At 36.8% G+C, this 22,120-nt stretch overlaps 1 protein-coding gene across 1 annotated transcript in view; it reads right to left on the reverse strand.

The window, feature by feature from the left end:
- The window catches only part of LOC114244221 (lateral signaling target protein 2 homolog), a 59,844-nt gene that overhangs the window by 25,172 nt on the left and 12,552 nt on the right, over positions 1 to 22,120 (reverse strand). Inside the window, exon 2 of the mRNA XM_089738792.1 lies at positions 16,686 to 16,826. Coding sequence (XP_089594918.1) covers positions 16,686 to 16,826 — 141 coding nt within the window. The remainder of the gene's footprint in view (positions 1 to 16,685; positions 16,827 to 22,120) is intronic.

Here is a 22,120-nt window from a genome sequence, read left to right on the forward strand (position 1 = left end):
CAAAACAGAATTACGAATGACACAACGATGAGTATCATCTAATGAGGGCGACAAATGAATCTCTAGCATAATAATACCGTGACCCAATAAACAAATCTACGAATCTTTGTTGAGACATCACAACAATCGCCGAAATCCACAGTCGAAAGCTAATAATAATAATAACAATAATAATTCATTTATTAATCAGATAATAATAATCCATGAATGAAAATAAAATAAAATAAATAAAATAATTTCTAAGCATTACTTTTTTTTATTGCTTAGATGGATGGACGAGCTCACAGCCCACCTGGTGTAATGTGGTACTGGAGCCCATAGACATTTACAACGTAAATGCGCCACCCGCCTTGAGATATAAGTTCTAAGATCTCAGTATAGTTATAACGGCTACCCCACCCTTCAAACCGAAACCCACTACTGCTATACGGCAGAAATAGGCAGGGTGGTGGTACCTACCCGCGCAGACTCACAAGAGGTCCTACCACCAGTATATTTATTTACCAAAGAGGTTATTATTATTTTTGTTAGTCCGCAAGTGAACCATACAGTGCAATGGTTCAAGTATTGACAGTCATAACGGTCTGCTAATGCCTTCAGGATGGTGTTAGAGCTGACCCGGACCCGGCGAATTAATAATTTCTGTTATCAAAACGAAGCTTCCAGAACAACTATGTTCCAGGAGAGAGTTCAACAAACCGAGCGTTTACACAAATAGTTCGTAATTTATTCAAATTTACTTGTACAAAATGTAGGTACATTTTTGTATGGACTTATGTTGCACGCAACGTCTTCATGCCACCGAGTCGGTAGCTGATTTACATACTTACCAGTTAAAGAATTTTGTGCACGAGCATCCGAATATTCACATCATTGTATGCAGGCCCCGATATTGGTATCTGATATACTTATTCTGATAAATCGAAAGTAAATAATAGTTTAAATTAAACTAACAATATACGCTTTTATAGAAAATCCAACTAAAAGATAGAAAATAAATTTTAATAAATTTGATTTAAAAATAGTGTAAGAAAAAATTATTATATTGTAAAAAAGCGTTGGGTGCTTTTCAGAATAACCCTTCTACTCATATCTGTTCATAAAATATTTATAGCTACTGATAGCATGCACCCCACGTTTTCTTTTTTTTTTTCCAATTAAATGATTTTTTCTTGCACTATTTTTAAATCAAATTTATTAAAAGTTATATTATATTTTTTTAGTTGGATTTTCTATAAAAGCGTATTTTTTTAGTTTTTTAAACTATTATTTATTTTTAATTTTTTAGTTGAATTTCAATTTTTTTAATTTTATTTCACTTTTTTTATATATTTTATTGTCATCGGTCCTTAATAAGTATACCAAATTTCAAGTTAATCCGACGTTTTAAATGTGGCCAAAATCATGTTCAATGATTCCGTTACATACTAACATACATATGTCTGAAGTTAATAAAAGCGTATTAATATGTATAAAAGCATTCGTTTTGCAGAAAACAAAAACATCTAGAAATCTGTATGTGATAATCGGCAATTCGGGACTTCGTTAGGTTCTTCAATAATTATATGTGGTAAATGTTTTTGTTTCTCTAGTGTTTTGTTTTGTTTGTTTATATTGGTGAGGACCTTTAATTAGCTTTTTGTTTCTATTATTAGTTATATTATTATACTATGTTAGTTGGCTGTTGGTTCTTCATGTAATAGACAAAAAATATATATCGGCAATTCAGAGTACATTGTTTCAGCGTTTATGCATTGTATTATTTTTATTTTCAATAAAAACATACAGACGTACAGATTAATTAGATTTAGATTGTTTTTAAAAAAAATATAAACAATTAATACGAATAGTAAGATCATGGTTACAATACTACTATCGGTGACTATAATCACCGGCTGAAAAACGCCGCCTGTAGGTACACTAAGGGTGATGTGCGCACTTTCAGCACGGACCTCTGTTTCTTGAGAATTACTTTGGAGCGAGGCCTACCTTAGCGAAAGGGTTAAACTCAAAGAACACTGCCTCTCATTGATTCTCCGTAATTACCTTACGAGGGAGATCAAGTGGTGCTACCCTAAGCACCAGACGCTCAAATCGTCCAAATTAAACCAAACAAGCGATAGAATTTTGTCACGCAATATTGACATACCTACTGCAGATGTCAATATTCTTTATGTTTAAAACAGTACAATCCGCACGTCCACTATTTACATTAACCAAGGTCATATTCGCATAGAGTTAGGTCTCAAGGTAGTTGGTGACGGCATCAAAGTGTGTATATGGAGGTCCAGTAGCCACTAACAGGTCAATAGTGCGTTCACCCATCGATGCAAAAAAAAAATCCTTAACATTTATATAAAAGAAATGAGATTAAGTGGATTATTTGTTCATTCATCCTTTAAACCAGAGGTGAGCAACCTTTTGAATCAATTTATGTTGGTGGTCCGCAAATAGATGACCTCTTATTAATAATTTATTAGAATAAAAAAAATATAAAACTAAAAAAAAGTAAAGATTTCTTGTACAAATTTTAATGCAAGATAAAAACAAACAAGAAAAGAACAAAAAAAACAAATTGATGGAAGAAAGTCGATAAAATAAATTAAATTTTAGAAACGCTTGGCGGACCGTGTGTTCCTTGATTTAAACTATCCAATAATCGAATCAAGGTAGGTAACAAGTTGCTAAGCTCGGGCGGTTCACGATACGGTATTATTACTTTCACGAAAAACCTCCTACATCATTAAAATATTCAAACGCTAGCTATTAATTCTACAACATTAAGATAAGTTAAGCCGCGAAAACAATACCATATAACTTTTAAATAATTTTATTTTCACCTAAAATAAAATCGTGTTCTAGAACAATTTTTAAAAAGATAGAACCGTGTTACCCAATCGAATCTAGAGAGTTTGTAGATTTGTGTATCACAGCTATTAGTGAGTAGAATAGCACCGTGTTACCCAATCGAATCTAGAGAGTTTATAGATTTGTGTATCACAGCTATTAGTGAGTAGAATAGCACCGTGTTACCCAATCGAATCTAGAGAGTTTGTAGATTTGTGTATCACAGCTATTAGTGAGTAGAATAGCACCGTGTTACCCAATCGAATCTAGAGAGTTTGTAGATTTGTGTATCACAGCTATTAGTGAGTAGAATAGCACCGTGTTACCCAATCGAATCTAGAGAGTTTGTAGATTTGTGTATCACAGCTATTAGTGAGTAGAATAGCACCGTGTTACCCAATCGAATCTAGAGAGTTTGTAGATTTGTGTATCACAGCTATTAGTGAGTATAATAGCCCCGTGTTACCCAATCGAATCTAGAGAGTTTGTAGATTTGTGTATCACAGCTATTAGTGAGTAGAATAGCACCGTGTTACCCAATCGAATCTAGAGAGTTTGTAGATTTGTGTATCACAGCTATTAATGATCGAACCAGTGCCATCTCGTTACCTCTCGGCAAATTCATCCGTACCTCTTAGGACCGTACAAGAATTTCACCGCACACACACCAGGGCACCGTAAATTCATATTTTATTTATCTATATAGCAGCCAAGATAAATATATTTTTAGCAACGGCTTAATAATTTAAATAAATAAAAAAAAATACAAAAGTGGGCAGGAACGATCGACACAGAATATTAAACCTAAGACAAGTGAACGCTGCGCGCGCTTCCAGCAAAAGTGATCCGAGGTGGCGTGATGTCCCCGCTGGTCGGTCGGTTGCCCCTCCAGATGACGAGTTGCCCCTCCAGATGACGTCACGAGTCCACGTGAGTGCTCGTCGTCAATGGCTCCGCCCATCGACTTTGACTTAAGAGGGAGTCGCCTCTAATACGGCCTCTCCTGACTGGTGGACGTCCACGTTCACCTCGATGTCATGACCGTCTTCAATCTCTGACGATGCAGGACTCACTGTGTGCACAGCGTTGCTATCGGGGTGTTCTATGATATCGTCATAGAAATAGATTGTTTGCATTACAATCATGATTTTGGTACCATGAACCATTAGTAAAAGTTAGTAGTTTTTGTGAGCATTTTACATCACATTTCAGTGCGTTCATGTATAGTAGGCTCTTGTTGAGTTACGTTAGATGTACTGACGACACGGCACTGTTACCATATCGGGTGTATAATATACTGTGAGAGTAAAGTCTGGTTGACATGGCCAAGTTAACATGTCAAGCTAATACACTCGTAACGTGAACTGCGTTACCACGTCACACCTTTACGTGAACTTTGTTACCACGTCATAACATATACGTGAACTATGTTACCACGGTACAACATCTACGTGAACTATGTTACCACGTAAATCTCTGCGTGAACTATGTTACCACGTTACAACATCTACGTGAACTATGTTACCACGTAAATCTCTGCGTGAACTATGTTACCACGTAAATCTCTGCGTGAACTATGTTACCACGTTACAACATCTACGTGAACTATGTTACCACGTAAATCTCTGCGTGAACTATGTTACCACGTTACAACATCTACGTGAACTATGTTACCACGTAAATCTCTGTGTGAACTATGTTACCACGTAAATCTCTGCGTGAACTATGTTACCACGGTACAACATCTACGTGAACTATGTTACCACGTAAATCTCTGGAAGCATGCAGTCAACCCCAAGAATGTTTGACATTACGCGTCACTGGTGCCTCAACTAGTGCCTGAACCCTACGAGGACTCGGCCTAACCTGACCTCCACCAAAAATTAAATCAACTCGTGAATCTGTAGACTAGCGTTCGCGAGTCAACCAGAGGGCCCATTATGCCCCGTATCATTATTAAAGTTCCGAGTTTGTCAGTCAGACCTCTGACCATCTTAATACAGAGCAACGATCTCCTGGCGCACTCGACGTATGAGGCAAAGCAATCTGATGCTAATTGCATAGCATTATAAAGAATATTGGCATACTCTAACTTTCGCGGACACAACGGCTTAAAGTCTTTTACGAAGTTACCCCACGTCCGGTCACTAGACAATCACACGTGTAACCAAGTACGCTCATCACTCTTAAGACAGCCCAAAACTCGTGACAAATACTCAGTGCCTTCCCAGTTAAGGATCTAGTCCATTCTACTTCCTTACACAATGTGTCTATGTATTGCACGGCAGGGTAAAACTTAGAAATAAAGTAACCATGAGCTAGATCTGAATTTACGAATCTAATGGATTCGGTTAACTTCCGTGCTGATGTGGTAGTTGCCTTTTTATTGTTACAACGCGTGGTGGAACTATTTTACATCTATTCTCAAACGCGGGTACAATCGACACGGCGATGGAGCAACACGGCGTCCCGTTTGCATGATCACCGACCTGGACAGTCGGACTGTTGTCTAATTGACGTATTGATGGAGTGTGTTGCCGACTAGTAACATTTTGAACCCTTCGAATGTTATTTCCACCCATCGAAACTGAGCATTCAGTCTCGAGCATGTTCTATCGCGTCAATAAAAATAGACCGTAAGGTCGGTTGTGATAAAGTCGTTGAGCTAGTTACTTGGTGATTTATTACATTTCATAAGAGGGTATCCGACAAAAAAAAATCTACTTCGCACCAAGAATCGATATCATTAACGCTGGGGTCAAAATTAGAAATATAAAAATGGTTCGACCTTACTTTGGACAGTGCACTTAATGCTCCGATGATCCTGTCTGTAGCGTCGTACGCGCGGGACTCTGACGGCGGCGGTGATGTGATTCCCAACGCCACCACGGGTCCGGCGCCACCACCGTCCGCGGTCGAGGGACGTGCGTCTTCTATCTGCGACCCTAGCGGGCTCGACTCACGCGCAACGTTCACATTTGAGTTTTAAGCAATTAAACGCGCCAATATTATTCTCCAATATTGGTCTCGAACATTCGGCGAATGCGAGCGTCCTCCTACCCTGCTTCCAGTTACACGTATATCGGTCATTACGTTGTTAATTTAATGCAAATTTAAAAAAAAAAACTGTACGCCAGGATAACCCAAAAGCGGATAGGGCACAAGCCCTATCCCACTTCTGATTTTAGCAACGGCTTAATAATTTAAATAAATAAAAAAAAATACAAAAGTGGGCAGGAACGATCGACACAGAATATTAAACCTAAGACAAGTGAACGCTGCGCGCGCTTCCAGCAAAAGTGATCCGAGGTGGCGTGATGTCCCCGCTGGTCGGTCGGTTGCCCCTCCAGATGACGAGTTGCCCCTCCAGATGACGTCACGAGTCCACGTGAGTGCTCGTCGTCAATGGCTCCGCCCATCGACTTTGACTTAAGAGGGAGTCGCCTCTAATAATATTGTAAAGATCGACTGAAACGCAACCGTTGCGTTGCAACTGTCACGAAATTTTGTATTTAATAATCACATTTGTTCCAACTACTATAATTAACGCGCCACCATTGCCTAGAGTAGCAATAACGAATAAGGATAAACAATCAAAGTTTACGTTTAATTTTTGTAAATGGACTGTTATAATACAGTAAAACGATGAAATAACAGATGTCGAATAAGAAAACTAGATAATAAGTGTATACTTACATATTTCAGTTTTTAATACCTACCTTAGTTATTCAAATAATGAAAAAATATAACTTATTTTTGTTTATGGTTAATAAAGTCTATCTTTACTATTAAAATAGACATTATAGCTTACTTTTTTGAATTATTCCGCAACATTACAACCATTTAATGGTAACCATTCAAACAACGCATACATAAATGGCCCATTTAATGCCCCCTACCGAAAAATTGAAATCTAAAATTCACACCTACCACCGGACGTGTGGCTTACGATTTCGACTAGTTCTTGTTTACGTTATGTGTAATCACAATTACTGCAGGTGTTCCGCAGGCCGCCGAACTTCAGAAATGTATGTCACTATAGTGCACTCATAATAAAATTCTTCTTTACAATATCTATTGTTATTATCCAAAGAGCATTTAAATTTCCCTTACAAAACAAAAAGAAACAGTTTTTAATGTTTGACATCCAAAGTAGTGTTTTTTTTTCCTACCTAAGCTGAGAGCCTTGAAAGACTATTTCAGCGTAACCTTAAATAATAGGTGAGCTCGCGGGGCTGAAACCTAACGACGTTGCTAACACGAACCCTAGCAAGAGCAATGCTTCGCAGAATCTACCACCGGATCAGAACCGCGACACACTGAGAAGATCCGGCGAGAAACTCAGTGGGCTGTGTCTAAGGGTTAATTTACTCGTCGAATCCTTCGTCGCAAGTGACGGGTTCGACGAGAACGATGACCGGTGATTGAGGTACCTAAAAGCACCGTTAGTAGATCGGGAGGATCCGAAATGACGTGTTTGGGGCGACGTCGACAGCTTTCCATTCTGTCCGCAGGATCGGGAATGACAGTGGAGTATAACAACATTAAAATTGATAACTTTATCACAAAACAATTTTTTTTTTTTCGTTTTGTTTTCTCCTTTATACTTTAGTAGTGTGAGAGTAAATAAATTACAGATAATTTAATTATTTAGCCTTAAAGACACAACACGACAAAACGCATTAGCAAGTATTCGAAACAAGACCTTTTATCAATAACTTGTTTTTTTGTCTTTAATTTGACATTGGAGAATAATAAAGAGAACTATGTGTATATACTTCACTCTCGCATCACTTATGTTCAAGTTGAAAAGTATGAAAGCAAATTTAAAATAACAAGCAAGATAACATGGACTTCTAAATATGTACTTAATTTCTTAAGTCGTCATGGTCTAAAGAATAAGACGACCGGTGCATTCGTATCTAGCGATGCACCGATGGTCGAATCCCGCAGACAGGTACCAATTTTTCTATTGAAATACGTAGGTACTTAACAAATGTTCATGATTGACTTCCACCCGCAAAATTAAGGTCAATATAACAAAATAAATTAAATAACCAAAATAAATTATCTTAAGATGGTTGGGTGGCCTTTACGTTGTAGATGTCTATGGGCTTCGGTAACCACTTAACACCCGGTGGGCCACGAGCTCGTCCACCCACCTAAGCAATTAAAAACCAAAAAAGGCTATATTGGTATACAATAACAATAATCACTTTATGTCCTAATCTATGTATGCCTTGATTAGCTTTATGCTTCGGCAGCTTCTTATATAACAATGTAAACATGCATTACAGAACCTATTAATTTTCTCTTATCGACAGCAACACAATGGCAATTATTAAAAAATATTAAAATCTAAGACTCCTTATCGGCCAATACCTATGTTTCAATGTAAACTTTAACTGCAATATTTCGCACGTACGATGAATATATATTTTCGAGGTCAAACAAGTTATCAGAGAAGATGTTTTTTTTACATTTAGGTATTCGTAATTCCTTGAGAATTTAACAGTTTGGTTAAATTTACGTAATCAAGCCGATACGTATAAACATCTACTGCAGATGAGCAAAACGAGTTTTTTTTTTTTTAAATACATAGTACACTATTCCCAAAACGTTTGTCCAACACTTTTAAATCTAAAACGTCTGAAAAAACTATCGTCTCGTAACAATATTTGCAAAATTTATCTACCTGATACTTACTTACATTGCGTTAGGTCAGTTTCTCAGTTCGATGACATACAACAGGAAAAAAATTGGGCAAATATCCCACTATTTTTCCGTGAATTTTAAAATTCGTCAATTTTTTTTTTGTAACCAATATGAATCGGAAATTGCCAGAAAAACAGAAGACATTCCTAATTGCATGTTAATCGTCAATTTCAATTTTAGTGGTGTGGACGAGCTCACAGCCCACCTGGTGTTAAGTGGTTACTGGAGCCCATAGACATCGACGACGTAAATGCACCACTCACCTTGAGATATCAGTTCTAAGGTCTCAGTATAGTTACAACGGCTACCCCATCCTTCAAACCGAAACGCATGACTGCCAAAAATAGCCGGGGTGGTGGTACCTACCCGTGCGGACAAGAGGTCCTACCACCAATAAAACTTGGTACTTGACATATGTAACCTTTTGTAGTCCAAAGATAGGGGGGCACGATAGATTGGCACGAGATTGGAACCACCCCAACCTGTCTGTACAAATAGCACAAACAAGTTTACACCCAGATGACCTTTCCAAGAAAAGGTTGACGTAAACATAAAACAGCGTATCGCGTTTTCTTTACATATATTTTATACAAAAGACACATTCTTCAATATTCAATGTTGCAAACCATTGTTGCGTTCGAAGGTTATATACCCATATGAGCAGAATAAGCTTCGATCAATAATAGTACTAGATTAAGGATCAGGAACAAAAATAAGACGCTCCAGTGGCCACGTTTGCAGACACGAAAACATCTTCATTTCTTAGAAAAAAGTTTAATAATGTTAACGACTTCAGTTTATTATAAACCTTAATACTTAAACATAAAGTTTAATTACCATTGCAAAATATATGTATTTAGGTCCTTTCGTCAAAAAAAGAATATTATGGAATAAATTTAAAATGTCACTTGAACATAAAAAGTCATCAGTACAAAAATATTTATTCTAAAATGATACTTAAAGCCTAATTTATAAGGTTAAAAATATTTGTTTAAAATTTCGTGCTTATTGTATTGTGGAACTAGATGTAGTTCTTGGTATTACATTTCAATGCTCAGAACACAGTAAGTATTGAAAGACATAGAGTTGCAGAATATACATATTTGTTTTAGGTTTGTTTTGTATGGTCGCAACTATTTTTGACCGATTGAAAAAAGTAGTAGATAATATTTTACATTGCCGCTATTACAACAAATAGGTGATAAAAAATAAAATTGAATAAAGTAAAAAAAATATGAAAGGAAACACGAAACATGTTTTCTACGTATTCTTTATACAGAAGTAATTAAAACAATAATGTAGGTTTAATTACCTTTAAACAGATTCAGTTTGTTATAAAGCTGTCTTTTAGAAGTCATTTTTATATGAGCGGTTTCTTTTTTACAAATATAATGTAATCTTATATCAATGAATTTTTCTATAATCAGTTTAATTTAGGCTTATTTTATGGCTGTGTTCGTTTCCCCCAGAAAACAAATCCTTTTCAGCATATACGCTTAAAATATTTACACATACATATAAAGTTTTTTTAATACTTTTTTGCATTGATTTGCCACCACCATTGAACAATTCTAGAATTTTTATAAGGGTTCTATATTTCTTCTCTTTCTTTCGCGACAATATATATCCATTGTGCACAGCGATAAGGGGCTACTAGGAAATCTACAAACAAAAATAACATTATAAAATAACAAAACTACTCTATGCATTCCCTGTCCAAGAATAGGTGATGTTTGTTACAATAGTTGGTGCCTTGTTGCAAACATTGGCCAAACAATTACAATATTCGTAAATTCTGTTTTATTTACAATATAATTGTGTTTATTATTTTATGAAAAACACTTAATAATATAAATTTACCAAAAAAAGATATTCCTTCCAAAACCTTGGTGTTACGGTGGTTTTTTACTCAGTTTTTGAACGCGCATTGCAGCGTTTTGACGTCTTAGTGTTGGCTATGATTGGACCATACTAATTTGAAATAAGACCACAAATTTATTTGTGGTCTTATTTTTCGGGCCGTTTTTGAAGCGCTAATCGCGAATCTAGTAGTATTATTGATCGAAGAGAATAAGTTATTGCAAGACATCGAAACCATCTCTGATAAATCGGCACTAAGTATACCGATTTTTTTTTTGTTATTCCTGTAGACGAAGTTGGCTAAATCTTGTATAGAATGATTGTCGGGTGCTATTAACACCACAATGAGAACACCTATATTGAGGCATGAGGTCGAAGCCTCAACTGTATCGTATAAGGGCTGTGCCACACTTTAAATGAATGTACGGGTGCTTCGCTTCAAATATGCGGGATTATTATACCGATCCTTGCGTTCCAGTACAATTTCTCAAATAATAAACTTAGTTTAAGTATAGACTCTATAGGTAAAGGAACATTGTAGGCAAATAAAGCGTGGACTACACGAACATATGGCATTACGCAATGTGATGTTATCGGTGCCGTCGTCCATGTGTGGAGCTCGTGAGTCATATCAACAAAAACAACACAGAGCCCACTTGAAATTACAAATGGAATCGGCTGTATTTTTTTCGATATAAATTTTTATATTTTTTATTGCCCTGATCCTACAGCTCACCTGATTGTAGGTGATCATAAACGCTCATGGCCAGCAGTAATACCGTATTCAATGCATATCTGCTAGCTGAGAATTGTTTTTTTTTGACAGGGGTCATTATGTGGCTCTCGGCAAATACCGTCAAATTTCATTGCAGATTCGGTGTTAAAAATATCTCTTAAAATAAGTGTAATTTGTTAATTGGTCAACTAGATCAAGAGCTACCTTACACAATAACTTTTTCAACAACGTAATATTCCTTATTAAAGTTGCCGCGTAAACTTATTAACTTTGCTGCACGCCATTTGACATACGACGCTTATCATTACAAGTGACATTATTTGGGGCGAAATAAAACACGTCCGAACCATAGATTATACACTAATCCAGAACGTTTACCCACATTTTAAATCATGCACTTCAAATGGTATTTAGAATGATTAGATTCGATTTGGTCATTTAAAATATGAAACATTAATGTTATACGGAAATATTGATTGAGCGGTCGTTTCGATTTAATTACCATCGCTTAAAACTACCGTTCCAGATTGTTTTGTCGACGGTATCCGGATACGGTATCCGGATTTACTGGTGGTAGGACCTCTTGTGAGTACGCACGGGTAGGTACCACCGCCCCGCCTATTTCTGCCGTGAAGCAGTAATGCGTTTCGGTTTGAAGGGTGGGGCAGCCGTTGTGACTATACTGAGACCTTAGAACTATATCTCAAGGTGTGTGGCGCATTTACGTTGTAGATGTCTATGGGCTCCAGTAACCACTTAACACCAGGAGGGCTGTGAGCTCGTCCACACATCTAAGCAATAAAAAATAAAATAAAAAAAAACCTACTGTTGCGTTAGTTTCCAGTCTTCTTAATCACCGCCGAATTTACGTGCAAAATGGCTATACGAGGACACCTGAAGGTTATAATCGTAAGCGCTTTCACATGACGTAATGATATACATATAATAATATCGCAATTCTATTATTACCAGTGGCCCCGCAGTAGTCGAGATTCGACTATAATTCATTGAAATAATAAGTTTAAGCATTATTATGGTTCTATCGTCAAACACGATTATATTTCGATAATATAATCACAGTATTCGCCAAAACTGCACTATAGATCAATAATATTAAAGACAATCTATTTTCAATTCGACCACAGACTTTGAACAATAACAAAAGTTTCCCAATTGACAGTAAACAAAGAGTATATTTTTATGTATGTGTTGTGTCAAATACATGGTAGTGTGTGTTATGTTTTCTTTATTGATTTAAAGTATCTAATGTGCATTATTTTAAAAAAATATTAGCATTGTGCACTCCTATCTATCATTCTCTGTAAGTGTGAGAAATGTCATACTCCTCCGTCCGCGCAATTTTCGTAAAAAGGAGTACAAAGTTTTTGCTTCACGTATTAATATATAGATATCTATCGAATTATTTCGTACTGCGGCACCTTTTCTTCTCGTCAGCGTAGAGAAATAAACTTAAATCAATCGTTAATTTAAATCCGTCATATGATAGGATATATAAATTTATCAACTCTGACCTCAAGCTTTTACTTCCTGTTGCTCTTAATATGTAGAATCCAACATTGTTATTTCGCTTTCTCTGTTGAGTAGAGACTGCTTGTACATATGATACGTTATTTCAATGCAATTGAAACTTTGATTTGATGAATCATCGTGGGAATACACACAACGCAAACAGACCGGCAAAAATGGATGGACGTATATGCCACAACGCAATATATTTTGCAAATATCTTCAATCGATTTAGAGAGATGTTATATTTATTTTTAAGTAAGTAGCTATCATTGCAAGTTCTACTATTTATATTATGTATATTCTTTGTTGAGTGAAGTTGTGTGATTTGTTTTATTTTGTCTGTTTAGTGATTCTTCAGGTTTAAATGTGTAATAACGGTGGTTTATTAACTGTTTAGTATCTGTGAGAGTGCACAAACGGGGGAAAATGGTACAAAGCCGCTGAACGTTACTTCTCGGGATCCTCCAAAAAGTCCACTGACAAAGTTTCAGTAAATGACCACAATTTTACTGAGATTATATTTCATCCCATATCTTCTCATTTTATTTTATTTCATTTCATTTCGTTTTCATTAAAATTAGAATAAGACTTGACAGACATAAAGGTCTTAGTTACCAGGTCATAAAATCCCTTAAAAAAAACCAACGCGCATATTGGTTTTGCTGGCAACAGCGCTATTATCACATAAAAACAGTTTTAATGTATACGTTGTGTTCACACTGCTATGAATCATAACTTAGCACAACATAGGACACACCAATATTATTTTATACACAGAACGTATGTCGATCAACGTTAATTTGGATAACCGCGCTATATAAACACAGAAGCTTCCCACGAGCCATAATTACAATAGGTAATGGGATTTGTTATGAAAGAACCATACCACTATTGTTGTAATACGAATTGTTTATTATTGCTGAGATGGGTGGACGTGCTCTTAGCTCACTCGTGATTACCGGAGCACCCAGAGAAATCACAACCTGAATTCAGCAACCTATCCTGAAACATTTGCGGTAGAAATAAGACGGAGTGATGATACCTGCATCTCACCCTACCATCAGTACAAGATATCCCGTAATTGAATTTAATTACGATTTCGGGCAATAAAAACTAAAGTTTGACGTTAATTTCGTAATAATTAATTCAGATTAGTCCATTAGATTTAGGCTCTTCGCAATACGCGTCACTGGTCCCGATCTAGACCCTTCTAAGTCTGTCAAGCCTTCTCTCAAAACCATCGTGTATTTTAAACATTGAAAACTAAGGACATTGAAATATCACAGCATGTTCACTGCAAAAATATATTACTTTTATAGTGAGGGGTAGATCTCAGGGGTATTTAAAACTATGGGTTAGTCACCAGTATCGAATTTCGAATTCTAATCTTTCTTTAACACAAACAATTTTCAATTTTAAACGATAATTACAATCAGCGGGCGCACGCTATTCACACTCAAAACGGAAGCGCCCGGAACATAGATTATACATACACTGTTAAAAAAATGGACATAGATACTAACTATGTATAGCGAGCGGGCATACGGCCGCGAGAGTGACGTACCGGTCGGTTTGCTATACTTTACATTTAATTCTTATTATTTAATGTTTAATTTAATGACATTTAAAACAGAAAAATGGAATTAAAACTTTTTTATAACAATTAATGTTTAATGTAATAATAATACTAAGCAATACTCCAATAAACAAAAACTTTCTTAAATATTACGTAAGGTTTGCATAACAAACACATTCGCATAAACGGCAATAAAATTACGAACACGGGTAATTTAGAAAGTACACAATTTTAAGTCAATAATTTACATAAAAAAAGGTTTAGGTATACGCAACTTTGGCGGCGTGTAAAGGAAACCCAGTTTGCCAGTTACCGAAATCAATGACCCCAAGTCTTCAGCGTTAAAACCTTAAACTAATCCGTCCCTTTTAATATTAAAAGATAAGTAACAAGGAGTCAAACATATTTATTGTATATGAGGCCTATAAAATCAAAGGCAGCTAAATCCAAGTCTGTCAAATATTCAGGTAAACTACAAAAATCGGCCCTAAACACGTCATTACGGATCCTCCCGATCCATCGAAGTACTGCTCTTGCTAAGGCCAGTGTTAGCAACACTCCCGGTTTGAGAAGCTGTAATAACTGTTCGGATAGCTACGATATTCTTTATTTTAAAGCAGATTTATAAAACTTCGTTTATTAGTACTTAGTACAGAGTAAAAATTAAATTTTTGAACTGAATTTGTTAGAGATTTAGCTGCATTTGTTATAACATGAAAACACTAAAGCGTGTCTAACTAACTAAACAAGATAGCGCCATTGTTAATCCATTCTACGACATTAAGGCGTTTAGCTGCCTTTGATTTTATAGGTCTCATATATTCGTTCTTATTTTTTCATTTTGTACCTTCTTCCAAAACTTTGAAAACCGTAACACTTAACTTTATAATCAATTAAACGCATTGTCAATAATATAATCCTACTTCTTCAACAGTTCACAAAATATCCCTTAATTCCATAAAGGTATTTCCTAGATACAAGCGATCTTTAACAGACTTTATATTAAATAAAATCAAAACAGCATCACTGAAAATGCTAAGTCACAACAAAATAACATTTTTTATATGAAACCAATCTGGATTGTTTCATTGAGTCTTATTTAAACGGAGTCAAATAAGGATATTGATTTTTATGCTTTACTTTGCATTAATCAAGCATAGTTTTTTTTCGTTTTAATTTTATAAGAACGATTAACTAAGGCCAACTTTTTTTTTTTTTTGCTTCTATGAGTGGACGAGCTCACAGCCCACCTGGTGTTAAGTGGTTACTGGAGCCCATAGACATCTACGGCGTAAATGCGCCACCCGGCTACCCCACCCTTCAAACTGAAACGCATTACTGCTTCACGGCAGAAATAGGCGGGGTGGTGGTACCTACCCGTGCGGACTCACAAGAGGTCCTATCACCAGTAGACTTTTTGGCAAAAACAAACAGGCCAGTTTATTTATAAAAAAATGGATTAATATTGTATTTCACACTAGTAACCAAACGTTACGCATTCACCACGCCATACGAAAGAAGTGTTGCTTTTTAATGTTTTCTTGATTAGCTACCGAACGATGAGAGTTTTCGTGTGAAATATTCTCGCACGACACAATCCCATGCGTCCCAGCGTCCCTAATCGACCATTCGATAGCATAACGTGATTTGAAATTTAACCTAGAGAAGTTTATGGTAAAGACCGTAGACGTGTCTACGTTCAAGCTGATTCTAAAAGACCAATTTTATACCGTAAGTAGAAGAACATCTGGATCTCTTAATAAAAGTGCATTATTCATACTATCCTTTATATTAAATTTGAGAGCTTAAAACAAAACAGAGAAATCGACATGACAGTGAAACAAAACTTATGTTGAATTTGAAAAAAAAAAAAACATTCTTACAAAATCAGTTTCAAAGTGCAATAAGAAGCAAGTCCATTCATTGGTTAAATTAGAATGTATGACGGTTTGATTGCAATATTTTGAATAAGAAAAAATTAGTTAACTTCTTTCTGCGATTTTTTAAGAGGCTACATCGCTATATGATTATATCTCTGTTCGCTTTCCAGAAATACAACAGAGGCAAATAAATCAGTCCTTATGCTTACCCTGTACGAATATCTATCTCTATATATAAAAATGAATTACTGTTCGTTAGTCTCGCTAAAACTCGAGAACGGCTGGACCGATTTGGCTAATTTTGGTCTTGAATTATTTGTGGAGTCCAGAGAAGGTTTAAAAGGTAGATAAATATGAAAATGCTCGGAATTAAATAAAAATAACAATTTTGTTTTCCCATTGATGTGTCGCGCCGTCGCCGCGTCGGACGGATTCCTTTTGTTTTTTTAAGTTTATTTTATACAAAAGCTTAGGTCTTTTATTTACCGGTTGAGGCACTACGAAGTCTGCCGGGTCAGCTAGTACAAAAATAAAAACCTACCTGTGCATGTCGTAGCTGATTGACGAGGGTTGAGCATCTGTCTGGGTCCTTCCTTCCGTCGAAGGAGTCTAGCTCTGCGGCGACCATGTTCAGAGCATCGTCCGCGAAAAAGAACTGCGCGAGGAGTGAATGGTCGTCCCTCTGCAAAAACACAAACAAACTGATTTAAAAGCATATTAACTTGAACTTTTTACTGGTGGTAGGACCTCTTGGGTAGGTACCACCACCCTGCCTATTTCTGCCGTGAAGCAGTAATGCGTTTCGGTTTGAAGGGTGGGGCAGCCGTTGTAACTATACTTGAGACCTGAGAACATATCTCACGGTGGGTGGCGAATTTACGTTGTAGATGTCTATGGACTCCAGTAACCACTTAAAACCAGGTGGGCTGTGAGCTCGTCCACCCATCTAAGCAATAAAAAAAGAATTGTCACATTAACATTACGTTTTTTTTTTCTTTTTGGGATTTAGGTCGTTTTTACACATTCAAATTAAATAAACAAATTAGTGATTCTTTCAGATTGATACTGCAAGTAAAATTTCTTTTACTTATAGTTGGAGTACCTACTCACAGTTGGTAGCACCATACTACCGCAAAGTTGCGTTCTGATTAGAAGGACGGGGTATAAAGAATTAAAACTCAGATATCATGTCTAAAGAAAGGCACGTGACGGCTTCGAAGTTGTTATATCTACGGGCTTCAGTAACCACTTAAAAAAGGATGGATTGTATTTCTTTTGTTCACCTAAGCAAAGGTGGATAAAAGTTTCATGGCGCCTAATTAAGCGGCTGGAGCCTGTAGGTATCACTACGTGAATGCCGTCACCGACCTTGAAACGTCATAACGACTGTCCCACCCTTCAAACTGGAATGCATTACTGCTTCGTGGCAGTAATAGGCAGGGTGGTAGTACCTAACCATGCCACCTCACAGGATACCTCAACACCAGTAATCATGTTCTTCTTTTGTAAATCCCATTTAGACCAACAAAAAATACCTCTCGTACAATATTGTCTGTTGTATTACAATCATTCTGTGAGATACAATAGTCTACAGAATTCGTGCAAACAGCCTCCTCATTTTGCGTACAACCAGGAAAAAGTATAAAATAACTAAACAGCGACGAGGAAAGACCTTAGCAAATCTGCCCTGTTGTTTAAATCTCAAACTCAAATACCAAGTGTACAAGCAGCTGTTTTTTCTTATTATCTAAAACTGACCATGTGGTCGTATTAGCTGTCGTGATAAGATAAGGCACTTCTTTCTGCAGAAACCAGTGTTTCTTCAGTACGATTGTCTCGTGACGTAAAACTGATAAGAATCATACGGATTATAAAGTCGTGATTTTTCGAAGGCTAACTTCTAAAAATCAAGGTAGCCCCCTGAAACACTAAATATCTACATGACGATCACGACCACTCTGTCAAAAGTGGCAGGATTAAGAAGAAGAACTTCTAAAAGCATAGTTGGTGAGTTATGTAATTTATTTCACCCCTCGTGAACCTGAACGCCGGACCACAATGTCCAGGAACAATTCCAGTCGAATTCAATCCTTTGCAAAAGATGTTCGGCGTCTGAGTGTACTAGTACTGTAATTATCGTATATCATTCGTAATATGGTACTAGTTTATCACTAGTTTAGTTGGATATAATATATGATATAATAATTATATGAGGGAGCTGTAATTTAAAAACTTAGAACAAGCTTTAATAACGAGACGAGTTAAAAATTTAATTTTTTTGTTTTATACTGATTATGGTCGGAAATATCAGGCCAAAGCGTAATAAAATTATATTGTATCGTCATCAAGCCTTGATACCTAAGTAGAAAACAAGTTAATTGGTCGTCTTGAAGTTCTCGAAAATGACGTAGGAAGATGCCGTTTGAAGATACAGATAAAGGTTAAGCTCATAAAAGCGTATTAACAACCACGTCATTACGGAACCTCCCGATCCATTAACGGTGCTTTTAGGTACCACAAGCACCGGTCACCGTCCTCGTCGAACCTATCGCTTGGGACGAAGGGCTCGACGAGTGAATTAACCCATAAACACAGCCCACTGAGTTTCTCGCCGGATCGTCTCAGTGGGTCGCGTTTCCGATCCGGTGGTAAATTCTTCGAAGCACTGCTCTTGCTACGGCCAGTGTTAGCAACACTCCCGGTTTGGGCCCCGTGAGCTCACCAACACGTCAAGGAGAAGCTGAAATAGCCTCTCAAGGCTATAAGCATAGGTAGAAAAAAAAGCGTGTTAACTAATATACATTAAGTCTTTCCTTTTGAGGACCGGAACTCTTTAACTCTATTTCCCAAACTCTAGAAAAATTGCAAAATATTACCAATGATTACACATTGGAACCGATATTCCATCATTTGCGGTGCACGTGATGCTTTAATCCACCAGAACGTGCTTCTATTCTGCTAGAGATAATAATATACAACTATTTTACATACATCGCCTGTGCTCTAAATAAATATTTATACAACTGAGACGTTATGTTGTAAGTACTGGCGTTTGTTTCTTTGCTAATACGACAGCCAGGTAGGCGTAGAAAAGGTAATTTTGACCCACTTTGTGCTCTATTCGCGCTCAAAAATGATTTTTATTATTGGAGGATTACTGGTGGCCCGGAGGCCTTTCCAGTTTCACCAGGACAGATGGGCGAGCAAGGGCTCAGCCAGGAGGGGTAGGGTTTGCTAAAAACTACCCGAGAGCCTCACAAGGAGGTCTAACAACTCAAGAGTAGTTGCTTCGCGAATGAATGTACTGCTGTATTGGAATCGCAACCCGCTGAGAAAATCCGGCGAGAAACGCAGCGGGCTGGTGGTTAGGTTAATCGTCGAATTCATTGTCGAGATCGACGAGTACGGTTACCCAGGGCTCCTAAAGCCTAGTGTTAGAGCTAAAGGCGTCTAAAGCAAGGGTTATTGAATCTGATGGATCCGTCAGGCCGTAATTAAAAAAAACCTTTTTTGGAGAGTTTCTATTTCACATGCTTGATTGAATAGATTATTCACTTTAATTCAGGAACATTGGTATCATCTACCGAACAAGTAAATACTATTGACATAACACGAGTTTATTTTTAAATTTTATAACACCGTCGAATAAGTACTTCAATTGAAAAATGTACTGGATTTAAAAACAGACTTGTTCTAGATTATTCATAAACAAAGCCAATGAATGACCTTCACCAAAAGTAAACGAAGAAATCGATTGAATCGTTCGCAGTCCGGAGGTATTCAATCTTCAATTTTTATGACACGAGAAAAAATATTTGTGTTATGGAAATCACGAAAGCCATAGACCGTGACACAGAATATACCATGGTGTAAAACTGGCTGTGTAGCACGCAAGTTAATGACCAGTCATGGTCACACGGTGAGTTCGCACGAATTGGTTCCACCGCCCTTTTTTGGATTAGAAGAAAATTGCCATACCTTTTCTTACAGCTTGATGGCGGTTGGCGGAGCTTGTTGATGTTGAAGCAACTAAGGCCAAATCAACAATCCGCGTCCAAGCCAGTGTTCGCGGGTACTCGAAGATAATTGTAAGTGATATAATAATACTGATGAAAGATTTTAACGAGAAATTGGAAAACGAGATAAATACCTAAAAAATATTATAGAATTTAGATTAAGGTAATATGTAGAAGCCCAGATCGAGAAAGAATGATGGATGTAGTTACAACTTTACATCAGAAATGGAAATAAATCATGGAAATGTAGGGCCGTTCGGATTGTTGATAATCCTATTCTCACGGATCATTTAGAACCTCTGGATCTGTGCATCGGTCATCGTCCTCGTCGAACCCGTCGCTCGCGACAAAGGGCTCGACGAGCGAATTAATCTACAGACCCACTGAGTTTCTCGCCGGATCTTCTCATTGGGTCGCGTTTTCGATCCGGTGGTAGATTCTGCGAATCACTGCTCTTGCTAGGCCCAGTGTCGGCACCACTCTGGTTTGAACCCCGTGAGCTCACCTACACGTTGGGGCGAAGCTGATATAGCCTCTCAACAGTATCAGCATAGGTAGGGGAAAAAAAAGAAAAAAAAATGGATCTGCGAAGGGACTTCGGTTCTCTCTGTATATTGTACCGTATGTTCTATGTGGAGTGCTCTGAAGGATTATTTGAGATAATACTCGTTTTTACCATAGTACCGCCCGCCACCGGAGTAGAGTTCATTCATTGAATCTACCACATTTCAAAACTAATTACCGCACTACATATGGTCCACGTTTTGAAACAATTCATACAAAGCCGTCAATAGGATAGGAAACCACTGTACCTCGTCTTCTTTGATAACAATAAGGCATTCCCACTAACTTTACTGTTAGCACACACGAATGTAAAGACCCAGTATCCATAGGATCGCAACTTGAGCGGTTTTTAAATTTGGCTAAGGAAAACTAAAACAGTGAAGAGATTACTATCAAAATGTATTATATTTAGCTGACGAATATAATAACTAAATCAGTCATTTGGTTCTACATTGTATAAAAGAGGAAATATTTGAAAGAAAAAAAGCAACTGTCTGACTCAACACTGACGGATCGAAAAAATCTACGCCATGTTGCCTATTGTGACGTATCACATAAACATCACGTTTTGTTATTTGGATCAGTGCTTTGTTGAAATTTGTATTCGAATACTCGTAAGTACTAGGTACATGCAAATAGAATATTATTCTCTTTATTTTCATAGACTTTACACACAATTTAAGAATCGTAATTTGTTTCGTGTTTCGTGCATAAAATAATGTAATTACTTACCTAATTGTTATTTAAGTAGGTTAGGATAGGTTACTAGAAGGTTGAGTGCGTATATTTTCAATTAGCTCAATGACAGTGGCGTTTTTTCATTTTTAAATTACATTTATTTAATTTTGGTGTATCTGGGGAGATCTTACAAAAATTGTCGTTAATGAAATACTGCAAACTATCTCCTATTGATTTTACAGAAACCATGTGATTTTTAGATATCCATGTTATCGCCAGTCGGATTTATAGGTTCGAAATAGTAAGGACATTAGAGCCGGTGAGATTCAATTTCGACATTTATAGTAGAAATCGGATGAAGTAAGGTTAGTGTTATGGGTGTCTGGGTCAAAAGTGTTGACGTCTAGGAATGTTATGCTGGAGACCGACATCTATGAGTTACAAGTCTGAAGAGTGCTCGTTTTATATATTATACTTGCCGTACTCGCCCACTTCGCTGGGCTTTTAAAATTAACGTTATTATTTATTGTCATTATTATTAGGGAGTCCAACACTCATATAAATATTAGCCTATTCATCAAGTACATGTATTTTCTACATGGATACCAAGTTTCAAGTTAATCGGATGCATAGTTCAGTAGTTATAACGGAACATCCGTATAAACAACTGTAGATTTATATATTAGTATAGATATAGATATAGCCTTGAGTTTGGGAA

Source organism: Bombyx mandarina, chromosome 26, assembly GCF_030267445.1.
Source record: "Bombyx mandarina strain Sakado chromosome 26, ASM3026744v2".
Lineage (NCBI taxonomy): Eukaryota > Metazoa > Arthropoda > Insecta > Lepidoptera > Bombycidae > Bombyx > Bombyx mandarina.